The sequence below is a fragment of the Bos indicus genome, chromosome 6 (assembly GCF_029378745.1).
Source record: "Bos indicus isolate NIAB-ARS_2022 breed Sahiwal x Tharparkar chromosome 6, NIAB-ARS_B.indTharparkar_mat_pri_1.0, whole genome shotgun sequence".
NCBI classification, from domain to species: Eukaryota; Metazoa; Chordata; class Mammalia; order Artiodactyla; family Bovidae; genus Bos; species Bos indicus.
Genome location: NC_091765.1, coordinates 68371193 through 68389258, shown reverse-complemented (window position 1 = coordinate 68389258; position 18066 = coordinate 68371193). Strand labels below are relative to the sequence as shown.

Here is an 18066-nt window from a genome sequence, read left to right as displayed (position 1 = left end):
CTAAGATGTATGTGTGCCTTCCTAGGCAACACTCAGATCACTGTACCCTGGGGAGATGATGCTGTTGGGCTGAATTCTCCCCATCACCCACCTGCTTGGCGGTGGAAAGAAAATTCTCTGTGGGACCCCTCTGTGTGCAGAGATGTGTTCTCTGACAGCTGGTGGCCTGACTGGAGACATTAATGGAGTGTGCCCTGACTAGAGACATCAAGGGAGTGTGTCCTGTACAGCCAGGAAGGGATGTAAATACAGAGTAGAGACACGATTCTATCACAGCTCAGGGCAGGATGGCGATAGGCATGCTGCAGCTGCTGACTCAGCAGCTGTATGTACACAGTATTCTTCTAACAATTAGACTTAATCTTTAAAGATTTTCCCCCTGCTTTGTCCCAAGAGGGATTTAAGGCTGCTTGATTTTTGTAAGTAATCCTTCCAGCTCATTAAAAAAAAAAAATCCATTTCCTATTTTTAAGGATTAAAAACTTAAGACATTTTTGTTATTCTCTCTCTCACAGTAAAACTTTCTTAGATTACCCCACATTCTATTTTTTTATTTAAAAAATTAAGAAAAACAATTTGGAAAAATGCTTGTATTTAGCAACATATATTATATCGATAGGCTTCCAGGTGGTGCTAGTGGTAAAGAACCCGCCTGCCATTGCAGGACACATAAGATATTCAGGTTCAGTCCCTGGGTTGGGAAGATCCCCTGGAGGAGGGCATGGCAACCCACTCCAGTATTCTTGCCTGGCCAGAGGAGGCTGGCAGGCTACGGTCCATGGGGTTGCAAAGAGTTGGTCACAACTGAAGCGACTTAGCACATACATTATACTGACAGAATTTCCCACTGGGTAGATACTGTATTTTTCCAAAATTGAGGGTGTTTTTTGTGTGTATCTTCCCACTTGAGTTCATCTCTTCTTCTTATAATAGTTTTCTTTTCCTTGGGCCTATTCAGTCAGTGAATTCTTGTTTTAAATGGTTTATAGAAAGTATTTGGGAGTGCTCATATGGAAATGATGATTGTTCTCAAAGTTGTGCCCCTCTTTGTAGGATCCAAATCTAAAAAAAAAAGTAATCCATAAGTAAACACTATCCAAAAGTTAGGTTCTTATGTAAAATTTCAACCATAATCTATTGTGGCTTACTTATCTATCATAAAACCTGCAGAGATGTGATTAATTTATAAAACAGCAAATGAATAGGGGGAAAAAAGGATTCATGCCTCTGGAAAAGGCATATTAAGTTTAACCTTCAAAGTCCTCATTCCATGATTACGTATCAGTCCACAAACACAACTGTTTAAGAATTATTGGCTGATAATATTTATGAAAAATAAGTCTGGATTTTCTCCCAATGCTCAGTTGGAATAATATCCATTTTACAGTTGAAAGGAAGTTATTCATGTTACATGTATGGATCTATAAAATCTATTTTGATACATTTGCAACTTTGAAGTCTACAGTGCTCAGGTTCTACAAATTAATGATTTACTTTACCAATGAATATTTAGGTAATTATATAGCTCTGGTTGGTATGATGAAATACAAAAGGCACTGGAAAGGAAGCCATGACTCCCTTTTCTTCATCAGTGATTGCAATATCCAAATAACCTCAATAATGTAGGAGATAGGAGATCTGTATACTTTGACATCACAAAACAAAAATAAGAGATATTAAAATTTTGCAGATTTTGCTGGAGCCTGCGACCGAGTGGGAGTGGAGTGGAGCGGCCGTTGTTGCCGACTCTTTCCTCCTCCCCACAGTCCAGTCAGCGGATTGATTAGGCCATCGGCCCTCAAGCCGAGACTTGTATTTTTTAAAAAAATAAAAAAATAAATAAAATAAAATTTTGCATAACCTTTTTGCTATTCCACAACTAGACCAAGTAGAAAGGAAGTAATCAAGGATATACCCAAAGATGTAGAGAGTCCCTTGAAGACTTTCTGTAATAATGAAAGACTAAAGGTACAAAAACCCAATTGGTTAACTAAGTTTGGTATAGCCATATAGTGGAATATTATGCAATCATTAAAAATATTTTCAGAAGAGTACTTTTTTATAGAAGGAAGTTCATCATATACTATTTGGATGAAAAAAATTAGATTAACAAATAGAATGAACATATACACACATGTATGTTTCATAAATTTACAAAGTTGGGTGATATATAGATACACAAAAAGTCAAAACGTTAAGTCATTTCCAACTCTGTGACCCCATGGACTATAGCCTTCCAGGCTTCTCTGCCCATGGAACTCTCCAAGCAAGAATACTGGACTGGGTAGCCATTCCCTTCTCCAGGGGATCTTCCTTATTCCGGAGATCAAACCCACTTCTCCTTCATTGCAGGCAGATTCTTCACAGTCTGAGCCACCAGGAAGCCAATATAGATACATATACATATATATTTGTGTGATATATATAGATACATATGCATATAAAAAAGCAAAGATGTATCCAAAAATATTACCAGTGATAATCTTTGAATTGCTGATTTCCCCCTAGAACATAAGCTCCACAGGACAAATATGTGGTCTTATTCACCACTCTGTCCCCAGTTTCCAGCACATCTTGATGCTGACATGGTACTGGCATCATGATGCTCAATGGCTATTTGCTGAATTAAGGAATGGGATTTTTTTAAACTTGGTATTCTTTGGCTATTTCTATTTTATAAATTTTCATATGTACACATTTTTATAACAAGAAATCTTAAAGCAGACCTTCTACTTATGCTTCTGTTATTTTCATAATTAAACTGAGTGAGAAAGCAGATCAAACCCTTTCACAGTCGGCTTGGACCAATCTGCAGTTGTGATTAGCCAAAAACACTTTATTTGGACTTCTCAGCACTCCTAATATGAGAATAAGGAAACAGGAAAATTTTGTTTTCTTCCCAGATCTTTGAGCTTCCATTTAAGAAGTCATCTCAGTCAACAAAGGGCTTCCCTGATAGCTCAGTTGGTAAAGAATCCTTCTGCAATGCAGTAGACCCAGGTTTGATTCCTGGATCAGGAAGATCTGCTGGAGAAGGGATAGGCTACCCACTCCAGTATTCTTGGGCTTCCCTGGTGGCTCAGCTGGTAAAGAATCCACCTGCGATCCAGGAAACCTGGGTTCAATCCCTGGGTTGGGAAGATCCCCTGGAGAAGAGAAAGGCTACCCACTTCACTATTCTGGCCTGGAGAATTCCATGGACTGTATAGTCCATGGGGTCACAAAGATACGGACAGGACTAAGCAGCTTTCACCCAGTCAACAAAAGGAGGGAAGATTTCTATTTCACTCCTACTGTTACTGCTACAAATATTGTTGCCGCCATTGCAGCTACTGGCTCTGAAGCATTTACCAGGCACTATTTTAGGAACTTTGTGTGTCATTCAAAGCTCAAAAAACCTCAAGAGTCAGGAAGTACTGTTTTTCCCATTTTGCAAATGAGATTTGAAGTTCTGAGAGGTTAAGCAACTTGTCCACAGTTGCCCAGCTGTTTACTGAAATGACTGAGGCTCGCAACTGGGCCGCTTCACTCCGGGCCCATGCTCTTCACAAGCACATTGCAGTTACAAAGGGCAAGGTCAAATACAGCGACGGAAGCAAATCCAGACTGGGCTAGAGCTCTCCTTAAATTCCCTGCCTACACTATCGTACAGTTGTGTCTTGTTGTAAGGAGAGACCAGGGAAAAAAAGAGAATACCTAAATGTCATTTTTCCCCATACAAAATGAGGTCTGAGATGTTTCTATAGCTATTAACTGGTAAAAGTAGTAGAAATGTCAAATAATACTAACAATGTATTGAATATATGATTCATTCTGAGCCTGCTTTAAGACAGATATTGCCTCTCATTACCCAGTCATGGGAGAAGCACAAAGTACTTACTCCAAACCACATGTTTTTCTGCAAACAAGTTTCTCAGATAACCTCTATTTAAAACTAAACGGCACCCAATATGTTTCACAGGGTGGAATATCTATAATGGAAATGAATGATCCATTCTCCATAGTCGCAATCTTAATTGCACATTAGAATAACCTGCAAAGGTGTTTTTTTTTAAACCCAAAGCCCAGGTATCATCAAGAAGTTCTAATGAATTGGTCTGGGGTGGGACCAGGCAGAGGGAGTTATTAAAAGCTCTCCAGGTGAGTGTCAGTGCAGCCACCACTGAGAATCACAGCAGCACCCAGTGATGCCAACAGGCCTCCTTCCCGTTTGTTGGCTCTGTCACTGACTAGCCACGTAACCCTGGTGCAATTCTATTACGTTCCTTAGCCTGAGCTTCCTTACCTCCAAAACGGGCATAACAAGAATACCGGTCCAATGAGGATTATGGAGATAACACACGACACACCTAGAAGAGGGTCTGGGATGCAGCAACACTTTCACATTAGCTGACAGTGGTGATAGTATGGTACCATGTGGTCGTTTGTGCCTGAGGCTGGGACTTCAGCACACTTCTCTGTCTCAGAGAGCAGGGACCATAACTTCAGCCCAAGTGAGATGTTATAAAGTTTACCAGGAGCTCCTTATGTGAATAAACCTCTAGAATCTAATCGGTAGCTCACTGTGAGGTACTATTTAGGTCCCTAGAGGGGATGCATGAGCTCATAGCTCTAGTTCACATAAAGGAACTCACTCACCTGGGATTGAAGTGAATTTTCTCTGGAACTTCCCTATGGTCTGTGACCACTTTCTGGTTGTCTCTATAATTAATTGGGTCATCAGGAATCCTAAATTTAGCTACCTGAATTTCAGAGTCACTCAGTTCAGCGTGGGAGATTCTTGCGTAACCCAATCTGTGGCAGAAACAGAAATGGTTTGTAAAGATTTTATCATCATACTGAAATCTGATGAGATCTGGCAGATAATACCTTCACTAATAAGTCAGTTTCCCATTTCTAACTCTGTATATCACTAGAATGAACTGGATTTATTACTCTAAATGTTTACCAAAATATTTCTTTTATGATGTAAATGAATAAAGAACATGCTCATAGATTTAATTAACATAATTGGCAACCTTACTCTACTTTTTTATAGTAACTAACGAATATTCTATATATACAAATTGCCTCTCACATAATTGTTTTGTGTCAGTAGCAGGAATTCTCCAGATTTCCTGGAGAATTTAGGAGCAAAATCCTCCAGAATTTAGAAGCATAGTCCTAAATTCTTTTTTACCTTAAAAAAAAACTACAAAGATCACATGCACATTTTCATTCACAATTAAACATCTAAAGAAAAGACTTTTAATGGCTGAAAGCATCAATTCTTCGGCGCTCAGCCTTCCTTATGGTGGTCCAAAGAACTGGACTGCCAAAGAATTGATGCTTTCGAACTGTGGTGCTGGAGAAGACTCTTTGAGAGTCTCTTAAACAGTAAGGAGATCAAACCAGTCAATCCTAAAGGAAATCAACTCTGAATATTCATTGGAAGGACTGATGCTAAAGCTGAAGCTACAATACTTGGGCCACCTGATGCAAAGAGCCAACTCATTGGAAAAGACCCCAATGCTGGGAAAATTTGAGGGTATGAGTAGAAGGGGGCTACAGAAGATGAGATGGTTGGATGGCATCACTGACTTAGTGCATATGAGTGTGAGCAAGCTCTGGGAGATGGTGAAGGACAGGGAAGCCTGGAGTGCTTGCAGGCCTTGGGGTCACAAACAGTCAGACATGACTTAGCAATTGAACAACAACGTCTGAAAAACTGCACATTTTTAATGTCTGGGAAAAAATGTACATCCTGCTTTTGCTTCAACCTTTCAGTTCTCCAGGAATTTCAAAGCACTTTGTAGATGTTATCCAAAGAGTTATCAGAAGCTCAGATGGAAAAATGGGGGAACCATGAACAGCCAAGAATTAATTTTATTTATAGTTTGCCTCTTTAAAAGTCAGCTTCAGTCTGACTTTTATTCAAAGAACAAATACATTCATTTGTTCATTATTCAAAGAACAAATGTATTTCAAGCCCCTACTACATGGAGGCATTGTTCTAGGTATTGGAAACAAACAGTGACTAAAACAAATTTCTTGCCCTCATAGAGTTTCCATTCTAATTGAGGAGGACAAATATATGTATATATGTATGGTGATAAGTACCCAAATACTGTGGGATAACAAGCAGAGGACAGAGTACAGAAAACGCTAGGTGGCAAATGCTGTTATTCTATAATGAATGGTCAGAGCATACCTCTCTGACAAAGTGACATTTGAGCAAAAAGCTGAATGAAGTGAGGGAGCAAGCCGCCCAGGTATTGGAGGAAGGGTGTTCTTGGGAACAGGAACAGCAAATGCAAAGGTGCTGAGGTCAAATGTACTTGGCTTTTCTGAGAACCAGCTCCACAGTGACTGGAATGGAGTGCGTAAGGGGAACCTGAGTTTGCATGGGGTAGCAGATGATGCAAAGCCTTCCTAACAGACTTCAGAGTTTCTCTGAGAGGGAGATGAGGCATTGTGCAGAGATGCAGTGGCTATGGTGTAGAGAGCAGACATCAGGGTAACAGTCAAAGAAGAGAGACCAGTTAGAAGGGCACAGAGGTAATTTAGATGAAAGACCAGCAGGGGCTTGGGCCACAGTGGCAGAGGGAGGAAAACTTAAAACCTGTAGCTCCATCCAGAATAGAGACAGAAACCCAGAGCTGGAACAAGTGGAGAAGCAAGCCTGCCCACCACAGCAGATGAGAGAAGCACAGCCTCAGCATCAGATGTGGCTCTGAGCTGTCTGACAGGTTAATGCATTTGTCTAAAAGCTCAGGTCCCAATTCTGTGTAGTTCCCTGTAATTCAACGTCACTCTCTCTAGTAAATCTAGGTCATTTATTTCCCAAATCTCTAAGATCAAAGTTTAACCCATTTCATAGATTCTGCCTTCAAAAAGCCATTGAAGATAAGGAACCTGACAATCTAAATCTTCTACCAAAGCACAGAGTCTTTCATTGTTGTCCAGTAAGTATTTATTAAGTGCCTACTGAGAGCAGGGCATTGAATTAGATGATCCAGGTAAAGTTTATAGAATTGGTTTCCTGGACAGAAACTGAATAACAGTAGTCCCTAACTGCATTAATTTTGACATTTTCAAAATTACCTTCCCATCTGTTACAGACTAAATGTTTGTGTCTCCTCCCCCCAAATTCATGTGTTGAAGCCCTAAACCCACCCTCTCCCCTGTGCAGCCACATTTGGACCTCTAAGGAAGTAATTAAGTTAAATTAGGTGGTGTAGGTCCCTGATCCAGTAGGATTAGTGTCCTTATAGGAAGAGTATCGGCTTCCCTGGTAGCTTGGTGGTAAAGAATGCACCTGTCAATGCAAGAGATGTGGGTTCAATCCCTGGGTCAGGAAGCTCCCCTGGAGAAGAAAATGGCAACCCACTCCAGTATTCCTGCCTGGGAAATCTCATGGACAGAGGAGCCCGGCGGGCTACAGTCTATGGGGTCCCAAAGAGCTGGACACAACTTGGTGACGAAACAACAGCAAAAGGAAGAGATATCACAGAACATGCATGCTCTTTCCCTCTGTCCCCAAAACCATACGAAAACTGATTTCTGTTGCTAAAGACACCCAGTCCATTGTATTTCTGTTATGGCAACCTGAGCAGATCAAGATACCGTCTCTCGCAGTCATAGTCACTATAAGCATGTGTGTGTGTGTGCACGCGCATTGCGCTCAGTCGCTCAGTCATGTCCGACTCTTTGCCACCCCATGGACTGTAGTTCGCTAGGCTCCTCTGTCCATGGAATTTTCCAGGCAAGAATACTCGAGTGGGTTGCCATGTCCTACTCCAGGGGATCTTCCTGAACCAGGGATTGAACCCATGTCTCTAGAGTCTCCTGCATTGGCAGGCAGATTGTTTACCACTGTGCCACCTGGGAAGCCATATGTATGTATATATATGTCCAAAAATATTGCCATCCCACTCTCCCAAGGAGGAAAAAAAGAAGGTTTTGGGCCACAAACGTACAAACAGAGCCCAGTCATTACTTATAATGGGCACTGGTACTACAAATGCCCCTGTTACTTGGCAACGAACAATTTTTACATTTTGAACTTATACCTATTTCAATCTAAATCATAAACTGCTTTCTAGAGACTCTAATACCCTCATTAAAGCAACCACTTTAATATGAATTTAAACAGAAGTAGTATTTTCAATCTGAGATATCAGTCTTTTTCTTTTGGTATTAAACTGCCCTTTGCTTTGTTTAAAGAAACACTGCCTTCAAAACAGATTTACAGTTACATGCTTGAATTCTGAGATTTTTCAGCTGTACTATTTTGGAATTTTACATATATGGATAATGCTCACTTTTTTATATGGGGTAATCTTTTTTAAAAAATATAATCTACCTAGAGAGCTCACCACAACATGGCAGTGACCCCACCTTACCCAAGATTAATGATCAGAAGTCCACAAAGCTGGAATTCAAGCCCAGGCTTCATGCTGTCTCTACCATGTCATACAGTTAAAACTGGTGCCATTCCTAACATGTTCTGACAGTTAACAATTATCATGCTTAACAGCTTACACAGTATCCTTTTTGTATAATTGAAGTTGATTTGCTTAGCCATTTACTCTTTCTTAAATCATTAGGCCATGCCCTGAAAAAAATGTTAAATTGGGTAACTAACCAAATCAATGTTTATGAAAAGTAACAAAATTAATTAATTGCTTCCCTAAAGTTTTTCTTTCCAGGATAGACCCAAAAGATCACAGTAATAACAGATTCAGAAAAACAACTCTCAAACACCTATGCTTACCTGATCAGCCCTCGATACATAATGTATTCACACCATCTGTCTTGATCTGTGCTGTCAATATCCTAATGATGGAGAGAGAAGAGAATGTTTAAAGCATTAAAAACAGTGCTCTATTTTGAATTGCCAGGGAAATGTGTGAGATGCAGTAATAAACATGCCTTTCTTTGTACATGCTATTTTCTCCACCTGACTCCTACTGATGTTTTAAGGTCCAAATTGTTTATTCATTCTACAGATACTTCCAAAACACCTACCTTTTCCCCTTCTAGCCCCTAGTAAAACAGGAAGGTGGTCTAGAGAGGGAGATAAGCAAGTAAATCGGGAATTACTACACAGCACCTGGCTTCCCACAGCTTCCCGAGTCTCGCATCCCGAGCAGAACTGATCACATGGCTCCCCGGTCATCCTGTGTAGTCCTGTAGGTCCACCAGCTACACCATTCTGCTCAACTGTTTATAGTCTCCACTCTCCCCTGCCTGAGCAGAGAGCCTCTTAATCACCTTGGCTCCATGGTGCTTAGCATGAAGCCTGGCATCTGGCAAGAGTTCAGTCTGTATTCGTTAAATGGACTCATTGGAAAAACACACATTTTGGGAGTAATCATGAGTCTCTTTGATGTAGAAAGCTTGAGACCAGCATTATTTTTCAATAGAAAGTCAGAACATAAGCATTTGTTGTTATTATATGTTAGGAAAACTCTAAACATGGAGCTTTTATACTAAAGAAACCTTCATTTTCATCTTTTAAAAAATATACCTGACTTTTTACTATTTTGACTAAATTTTACTATTAAAATATAATTAAAATATATTTTTAAATGACTAAAAGAATACACATAATTTATTATGTATTTCTAAATTTTTTTCTTCAGCTTGGTAGTGGACACATAAATGCTAGTTTTTTCTTCTTTGGCCCCTCTGTGTGGCTTGTGAGATCTCAGTTCCTGACCAGGGGTTGAATCCCTGGGCCACAGCAGTGAAAGCCTGGAATCCTAACCACTAGACCACCAGGGAACTGTGGATTCTTGTTAATTAATCTTTACTATTATTCACATATCACACACACACAATATGACTTTTGTATACATAGAAAATTTGTAATAAATTTTTAAAATTAAATTTAAATTGGATTTCCCTGGTGGTCCAATGGTTAAGACTCTGCATTTCCACTGCAGGAGGCACAGGTTCAATCTCTGGTTGGGGAAGTTCCACATGGCATACAGCAGGGCAAAAAAAAATTTTTCTTTTAATATTTTAATGATGAAAAAAGCAAATAAAATTTAAAAGTATTGCTCTGGCTTGCCTTGGGAAGAGATAAAAATTTAGCTATTTACCTGTATGTAGTGGGAATAATCAATTAGGAATGTTTTATTATCTTTTTATTTTACTAGTTTTTTTTAAAAGATGCTCTCAAATTTTAAGACTGCAGAATTTAAATACTCATTTCTTAAAGAGGAATATCTATTCACTCAAGCATTTATGATTAAAATTCCCCTCTGCATTAATAAAGTTCCTAATAGAAAAAGTTATATAAGAATCTGCTGCCAATCTTGACACAGCTTCTGACCATGACAGTGGAACCCAATAGAGTATTAAATTAAAATAAAATAAAATTCCTCTTCCCTGCACACACACACACACATTCCCTCTCTTACTAGGATACAATCAATTTTTTCTTAAACTTGCCAAATATCATCTTGTCTAATATTCTCCTGTACTTTATAGACCATATACTTACACGTTTATCTAATATGATTTTATACATACAGCCAGACGTACATAATACAAATATATAGCTACCCCTTACTGAGTGCATCCTATATACAAAGCTGAGGGCTTTTTAGACATTATCTTATCTTACATCCTCATGACAACCCCATGATAGGTGTTATTATCCCTACTTTATAGATGGTTAACCAGAAAGGTTAAATAACTTGCCCCAAGGTCACAAAGCTGGTAAATGTGACACCAGGTAGGCTAGTGTATGAGGAGATTACATGGAGAGAGAGGCCCAGCCAGCAGACAGCACCCAGCACCGGGAACCAAGGCCCAGATAAGTGAGTGGGGGACATGTCAGAACCCCCAGCCACGGACACCAGCTAACAAGTGAACCCAGGCAAGAACAGAACACCATTCTGCAGACCCACAGAGTCACAAGGTTATTAGGTCAACTGTTCTTTTTAAGCCACTAAGGCTTGTAGCTTTCACAGTGATACAGTGATAAATAGCTAATGCAGCCCCTGTGACTCCACACTCTTCAGATGTTCCTCTTACTCTTCTGATCTCTACTTAATCTCTTTTCTGAGATAATCTCTCCCTTCTCTTCCTTCACCCATTACCCTCATGAGAGCCACACTAAAGGTGACTCTATCAGGGATTTTCTTTGGTCTTCCTTTTGCAAGTCTCTTAACTCTGTAAGCAACAATGTCCCCTCCCACAATTGGAATAATCAACTAGACAATGACAACTCCTTAATCTATATTTCTGATCCTGACTTTCCTTCTTAGTTCCAGATCCATATATTCAGCTGCCTAGTAGACATCTCCCCTAATATCCCACAGATTGTTCAACTCAGGCCATACCTGAACCCATCTTCTTTGCAAACCTCTCCTTCCTTACGGGTTCTCTATAATAATGTGTCACCATCATAAACCCTCCCTCTGACCAAAGCCAAAATTAGGAGTCCACCTTGACTCCACTTCTGCCTTACACTAGGACAGAGATTAACTCATCTCCCTAATATCTGCCTTGCCCCGTTCCAAAGTTGTATGGTTTTTAGCTAGGTTTAAGAGTATCAAGATTCAATATTGCAGCACATCTCGGTGCTCTATGATGACCTAGATGGGTGGGATGGGGGTAGATTAAGAGGGAGGTCCAAGAGAGAGGGGATATATGTATGCATATGACTGATTCACTTCACTGTACAGCAGAAACCAACACAACATTGTAAAGCAAGTATATTCCAACGAAGAAAATTTAAACAAGAGAAGCAATCTCACACAACATTGTAAATAAACTATATTTCAATTACAAAAAAAGAAAAAAACTAAATATTGCATCTCTCAGGCTTCCCAGGTGGCACCAGTGGTGAAGAACCCACCTGCCAATGCAGGAGACGTAAGAGACGAGGGTTTGATCTGAGTCAGAAAGATCCCCTGGAGGAGGACACGGAAACCCACTGCAATATTCTTGCCTGGAGAATCCCCATGGACAGAGGAGCCTAGGGGACTACAGTCCACAGGGTCACACAGACTCGGACACCACTGAAGCGACTTAGCACACACGCACGCACACTGCATCTCTCAATTTCCTGAACAGTGAGATATGGCCAATGACTAAATTCTAATCAACAAAATGTAAGTATGAGTGTTGGAGTTTGTCTTAGAGATAACTTGTATATGCTCCTGGCCCCTTATCCCTTCCTCTATCTTGCTAACTAGAACAAGGATGTGGCCATCTTGGAACATGAAGCAAACTTGGGAGTGGAGCCCTTGTAATGTGGAGCCACAAAATAGAAGGAGCACGTTCTCAATACCCCCTAGTACCATACTTGCAGTAAATCACCTGCCCAGACATTCACATAGAGAAACATACCTCTTATTTAAGCCACTGTCATTCTGTTTTCTCACATACAGAAAACTCTCATCATGCCATACTCTCTCACCTGTCTCTCTACGCACTTGATAAGATGGATAAGCCTTTTTGTTTGCAGATATTCTCTCAAGACAATGAACTAAAAAGAGACATGTAAAGGACCAAGAAATGTACATAGGGCTTAACTAAATATAACAATTACATTTCTCATTATAAATTAATGCACTTGGGACTTTCCTGGTGATCCAGTGGCTAAGACGCCTCGCTCCCAATGCAGGAGGTCCCAGTTCGATTCCTGGTTAGAGAACTAGATTCCACACATCACAGCAAAGATCAAAGATCCCAAGTGCTACAACTAAGACCCAGTGCAGCCACAAAAATAATTTTTTTTTAAAAGATCCATTGCTATTTTTAAAAAAATAAATAAAAATAAAATGCTGCATTTAATATTCTAGTGTATATATATCTCAAGGATTTAACTGTCAGTTTCCCAGAGCATGATTATATCTGGATACACCAACAAATTCAACCATTTGGGACCTGAACAGATAAGGACAAACTCAGTGTCATTTAGTGACACTGATCAGCCAGCCTCTCTATATGACATATTATCTTCTACCCTCATCATGATTAACTTGCACAATGTGGCAGATTGTATTTTCTAAACATGGCTACAGTAATCCACCTTCCATGTAATATTCTTATGTGAATTTGACACTCACCTCACCAAGAGATGGGGTTTATGTTTTGTTCACTTGAATGTGAGCAAGCTTGTGATGATGAGAGACATGATCCTATATGACTTACAAGGTCATACAAGACACTACAGCTTCTTCCTGGGTCTCTTGGGACTCACTTTTAGCACTCAGCCATCATGCAAGAAAGAAGCCCAAGAAGGCTATAGAAAAGAACCAGGACTCTGAGTCCAAAGCCAGAGCTGAGCTCCTCGTCAAAAGCCCCACCAACTTGCCCCTTATGAGTCATCTGCAAAAGGGCTCCTCCAGTCCTCAGTTGAGCCATCTCTCTGTGTGCCGCAGACATGAGCTATCCCCACTGGGTCTTGTCCAATTTGCAGATTCATGAGCAGAGAGATGAATGCTTTTTAAAGCCAGTATGTTTTGGTAGTTTTCCATGCAGCAGTTAGATAATCAAGATACATATTAAAATGTTGGGTTGGGTTTTTTGCAACCTGAAGAAACATCACTTTATTTAAGAAACCAGAACACCTAATAAGGTTGTGTTACCTTCACATTGCCGTGTTTAATGAGCTGTAGATAATCTCTGGAACCAGGTGCTGATGTGATATATCCCAGAAATATCACTTGCTCAGAGCTATTTTTCAGTAGTTTTGAAACAGCAATAGCTTGAAGTTTCCTGTCGAGGTCATCTCTGAAAAAATGCCAAAATATACCTTTTTATTGCATGTGAAAAACAATTTAAAAAAATACTAGGTACCTAAGTTCCCAAATAATATCTTCAAACAGTGTGCAAACCCAGAATAATTCGTATTAGGACACATTAACTTCAGTTCAGTTGTCGCCCAGTCATGTCTGACTCTTTGCAACCTCATGGACTGTAGCACACCAGGCTTCCCTGTCCATCACCAACTCCTGGAGCTTGCTCAAACTCATGTTCATCGAGTTGGTGATGCCATCCAACCATGTCATCCTCTGTCATCCCATTATCCTTTTGCCTTCAATCTTTCCCAGCATCAGGGTCTTTTCCAAGTAGTCAGTTCTATGCATCAGGTGGCCAAAGTACTGGAGTTTCAGCTTCAGCATCAGTCCTTCCAATGAACACCCAGGACTGAGTTCCTTTAGAATGGACTGGTTGGATTCCTTGCAGTCCAAGGGACTCTCAAGAGTCTTCTCCAACACCACAGTTCAAAAGCATCAATTCTTTGGTGCTCAGCTTTCTTTACGGTCCAACTCTCACATCCATACATGACTACTGGAAAAACCACAGCTTTGACTGTTATGCAAATGAGCAAGACAGCTATTGTGCTTCAACTGAGCAGCTGGTAAAATTTTGACTAAGAATGATATAACCTTTCCCCACAGATCATTTGGAATCGAGTAGATCTAAATAACTAAAAGCAGCATTTGTTCAACTTTTCATCAGAGGAAATTATATTAATAATCTTAAGACCTGGTCATTGGTATTAGAGCTAAAGATTAGTAGTTTAAAAAAATCAGGAGTAAGAGGGAGAATCCTAATATTCACAGAACACACCAGGTTTGTTAACCTACTCAACTCTTTCAACTGAACACTTTCTAAAAGCCTCCACAGCTCTCCTGGTCAAACACTAGCTAAGCAGCGGCTTTTATTATGTTGAGCACTCTAAGCGTGTAACTGACAATCAGGCAAGTACCTCAAGCTTTCGGGGGGTTATCATCAGTGTGGGGAAAAATAGGGACATCACAGTTGGTATGATCCAGAGAGGAAAAGTGAAACCACTCTAGGCATTTCAAACAAAGTGAATTTAATATAGGGGATTGGCTACTAGGTGACAGGAAGCCAAATAGGACTCAGTGAGGCAACTGGAGTTGAGTGAGAAATGACTACCACCTCGAGGGCCAGAGGGACAACAGGAAGAGATGATATTCCCAGAATCCACAAGCTGGTACTAGCTGATACGAAATGGTACTATGGAGAAGGCTACTTAGAAGAATCTGCTACCATTGAAGGAGGAGTTGGAGCCACAGTGGAGACTCAGCTGCTGCCAGAGACAACAAAGAAAGCAGAGAGAGGGAATGAGAAATACTCTATCTCCTCCCCTCCTCCAACCCTCCAGCCTTGCATTAGTGCATTACATTGGCTCAACCTATTCAGAAGCCAGAAGGCAACAGACTATGGGAAATGTGGTTTCCAGCAATCTGTAGCTGGAAGGGAGATGAAGCAGGAATGGATCCAAGCACAAACAGGCAGCAGACCAACACAGGCATTTAGAGAGTAAGACAGCTAATGTGCACACTCAGTTGCTCAGTCATGTCCGACTCTTTGCGACTCCATGGACTGTATAGCCTGCCAGGCTGCTCTGTCCATGGGATTAGCCCAGCAAGAATCCAGGGGATCTTCCCAACCCAGGGATTGACCCCATGTCTCCTGTGGCTCCTACATTGGCAGGAAGATTCTTTACCACTGAGCCACCTGGAAAGCAGGAGACAGCTAATACATCACTGTTAAGAAACAGCAGTGGGAAAGGAAGATAGAGATCACCAAGGACTGAGAAGATTGGAGAAAACTCACTGAAGTAGAAGACAGGTCTAAACTTATCCATTCTTATGCACAGACAGCTGAGCACTATCAAAAGATGTCTCAAGAAGTAGAAGAGTGAAAAGAATGACCATTTGTTGAACATCTTTGCCCAGATCCATTGCCAACTCTTCTCTATACCCTGGAGGCTGATCCCAGCAGATTTCATCTCATGGGCTCCCTTGTCTGCTAATTACCAGTGAGGTCTGGTCAAGTGAAGGCACCAGCAGGAGATAAACAGGTAAGGAAGAGAGAGAAGTTGGGATATTTCTTCTCCAGGAGCTGCATTCTTCATGCCTGGTGGCCCTTTTCTGATTCAAGATCAAAGAGGGCTCTGGGAACACAATATCTCTCTGTCCCTTCAGCCCTAAGTATCGTAATGATTCTCCACTGTTAACTAGTGTTTGAGTACCTTAGCGTCTCTTACCTGTTCCCCTGATCCTTCCAACATCTTTGTAAGTAGTCCCTTCATTAGGTCTGCAATGAATTCTGTTCCTTTCACACCCGCAGCCGGGATTCAAATCAAGTCTAGAGCCTACCAAAGTTACTGCTCCACAGATAGAGTTTTCATTCAAATATGTTTTAGCAATATATCACTAGAAAATAATCTATGAATTTGGTTTTACATTTTCTCAGGAGATAAATTTCATCCACTGATAATAATTAAAATGTGTATGTGTATATAGGTATAAAGGAAGAAGGAGGAGGGACTAGGAGAGAGGGAGAAACAGAGGGCGACTGAATGCATGTTTTATATTTCCTTATCTGTTGATGTATAATCAGCCCAATAGCCCTATAATGTGGGCTGAAAAAAACTGATTTTATCTGATTTTCAGAGACAAGAGAAATATAACTCACTGAGTTTACCTTACAACAGAACAAAAACTATAACTACAGACTACAGGTTCTGTATGGGTTTGTACATTTGTTCTTCCTTGTACATTTCTGCCTGTTATAGGGGAGGAAAAACACACAATAATTAAGTGGTGACTCAATTAATTACCTAAAATAATACCAATTTTAGTTATGGTGTATACCTAAATAATTAAGGAATGCCACTGTTTTCTGTTAATTGGTTGTAAAAACATTTGTATAGTCGGTAATTTTAGAAATCCCACTGAATCAGCTGATAACATGCATAAGCATTTTGTAATTCATTCTTAATATTAATCTGATTTCATGTTTATAAGCCATAATCACTAGAAAGTGAAATCCTTAAATATTTATTCAGAATAAAAAATTTTATGTAGTGTTATAGAAAACAGTGGCAAACAGAAATATGTAATGATGACTTTACAAACTATTTGAAGTGTGAACTTTCTCGTGTCACTTGGGCATGGACAAGAGCCAAGGCTCTAAGGGAAAAGACTGCACGGAGCACTGTGCTTGGGACATGACAGATGCTTGATTTGTGTTTGATAAATAATCTTTTAAGCTGCCCAAGGTACCACACATTTAGAGGTGTCCAATTTAGTTTCATAAGAATGGCCAGTATTAACTGAGCAGTGACTCTAGTCATATACTTTTCATGATAAAACTATTCATAAATATATCCTATTTCATTCCCACAAGAATCCTCTGAAATAGGTAGGATTATTGCTCCTAATTTAGAAAGAAAACTGAGACTTGGTAGTTAACAAATTTGGTGACGGATATACCTTGAATTAGGATTCAGACCAGATTGTCTGATTTCAGGTTCTGGAGTTTCCTGTTCTTTGCCATTTAACCAGACCACTTCCCTCCCTGAAGTGACAGCTCCGCAATAGATGTTTGTTCTTATCATTACCTCTGTTGTTGTCATCATTATTAAATCACGAGAGTAAGCTAGCAAGCAGAGGTATATTGTTAGTTACAGAGATTTAAATAGATGGTTAATAGAGTTAGAAAAGGTAGTTCTTCTGTGCTCTTTTCCAAACAATTTGAGGGCTGTCTTTTCGTTTTCTCTTCCGTCTCAAGTCTATTCTTCACATTTCAGAGGAGGTTAGAAGGATTAAAGGAGACAGCGGGGGGAAAGCAAAGGGAAAAGGGGAAGGAGTGTGTTCAACTATTTCTTAGGTTGAGACCTTGCCAGCTTTAAACACAAAAATGCCTATTTTTCAAAAGATAAACCCAATTCAACTGCAATTTAAGCTCAGTGGAGTGATTGCTGAATGCTTATACTTGTGACATGAAAATTGCTAGGAGAAACAGAAGGCATTTCTTTAAACAGTTTTTTACAGAGATATGGACTGTCTCTACCATCCGTGCTCCAAACACCTTCTCATTTCTAAGAAGACCAGCAAGAGTCCAATTAGCAAACAGTCCCCATTAATCACATTTGAATGGCTGGCTTATATTATTTATGCTCTGACTTTATTTCAGAAAATAGTCAAGTGTACTTTCACAGATGCACATAACACTTTGAGAAAATGAAAGGCGATAGGAAGTGAGGATAGCAGACATGCTCACCTTGTTTAGGTGAAA

The 18066-nt window shown here is 40.0% G+C and overlaps 1 protein-coding gene across 3 annotated transcripts in view; it reads right to left on the bottom strand.

The window, feature by feature from the left end:
* Nucleotides 1-572: 572 nt before the first annotated feature.
* The window catches only part of CWH43 (cell wall biogenesis 43 C-terminal homolog), a 52461-nt gene continuing 34967 nt past the window's right edge, over nucleotides 573-18066 (bottom strand). For all 3 annotated transcript variants that reach the window (XM_019962728.2, XM_019962727.2, XM_019962729.2), the window contains 4 exons: nucleotides 13593-13737; nucleotides 8756-8817; nucleotides 4639-4794; nucleotides 573-1062 (listed from right to left, as the gene is read on the bottom strand). In XM_019962728.2, the coding sequence (XP_019818287.2) occupies nucleotides 984-1062; nucleotides 4639-4794; nucleotides 8756-8817; nucleotides 13593-13737 (442 nt within the window). In that variant the 3' untranslated portion in view covers nucleotides 573-983. The remainder of the gene's footprint in view (nucleotides 1063-4638; nucleotides 4795-8755; nucleotides 8818-13592; nucleotides 13738-18066) is intronic.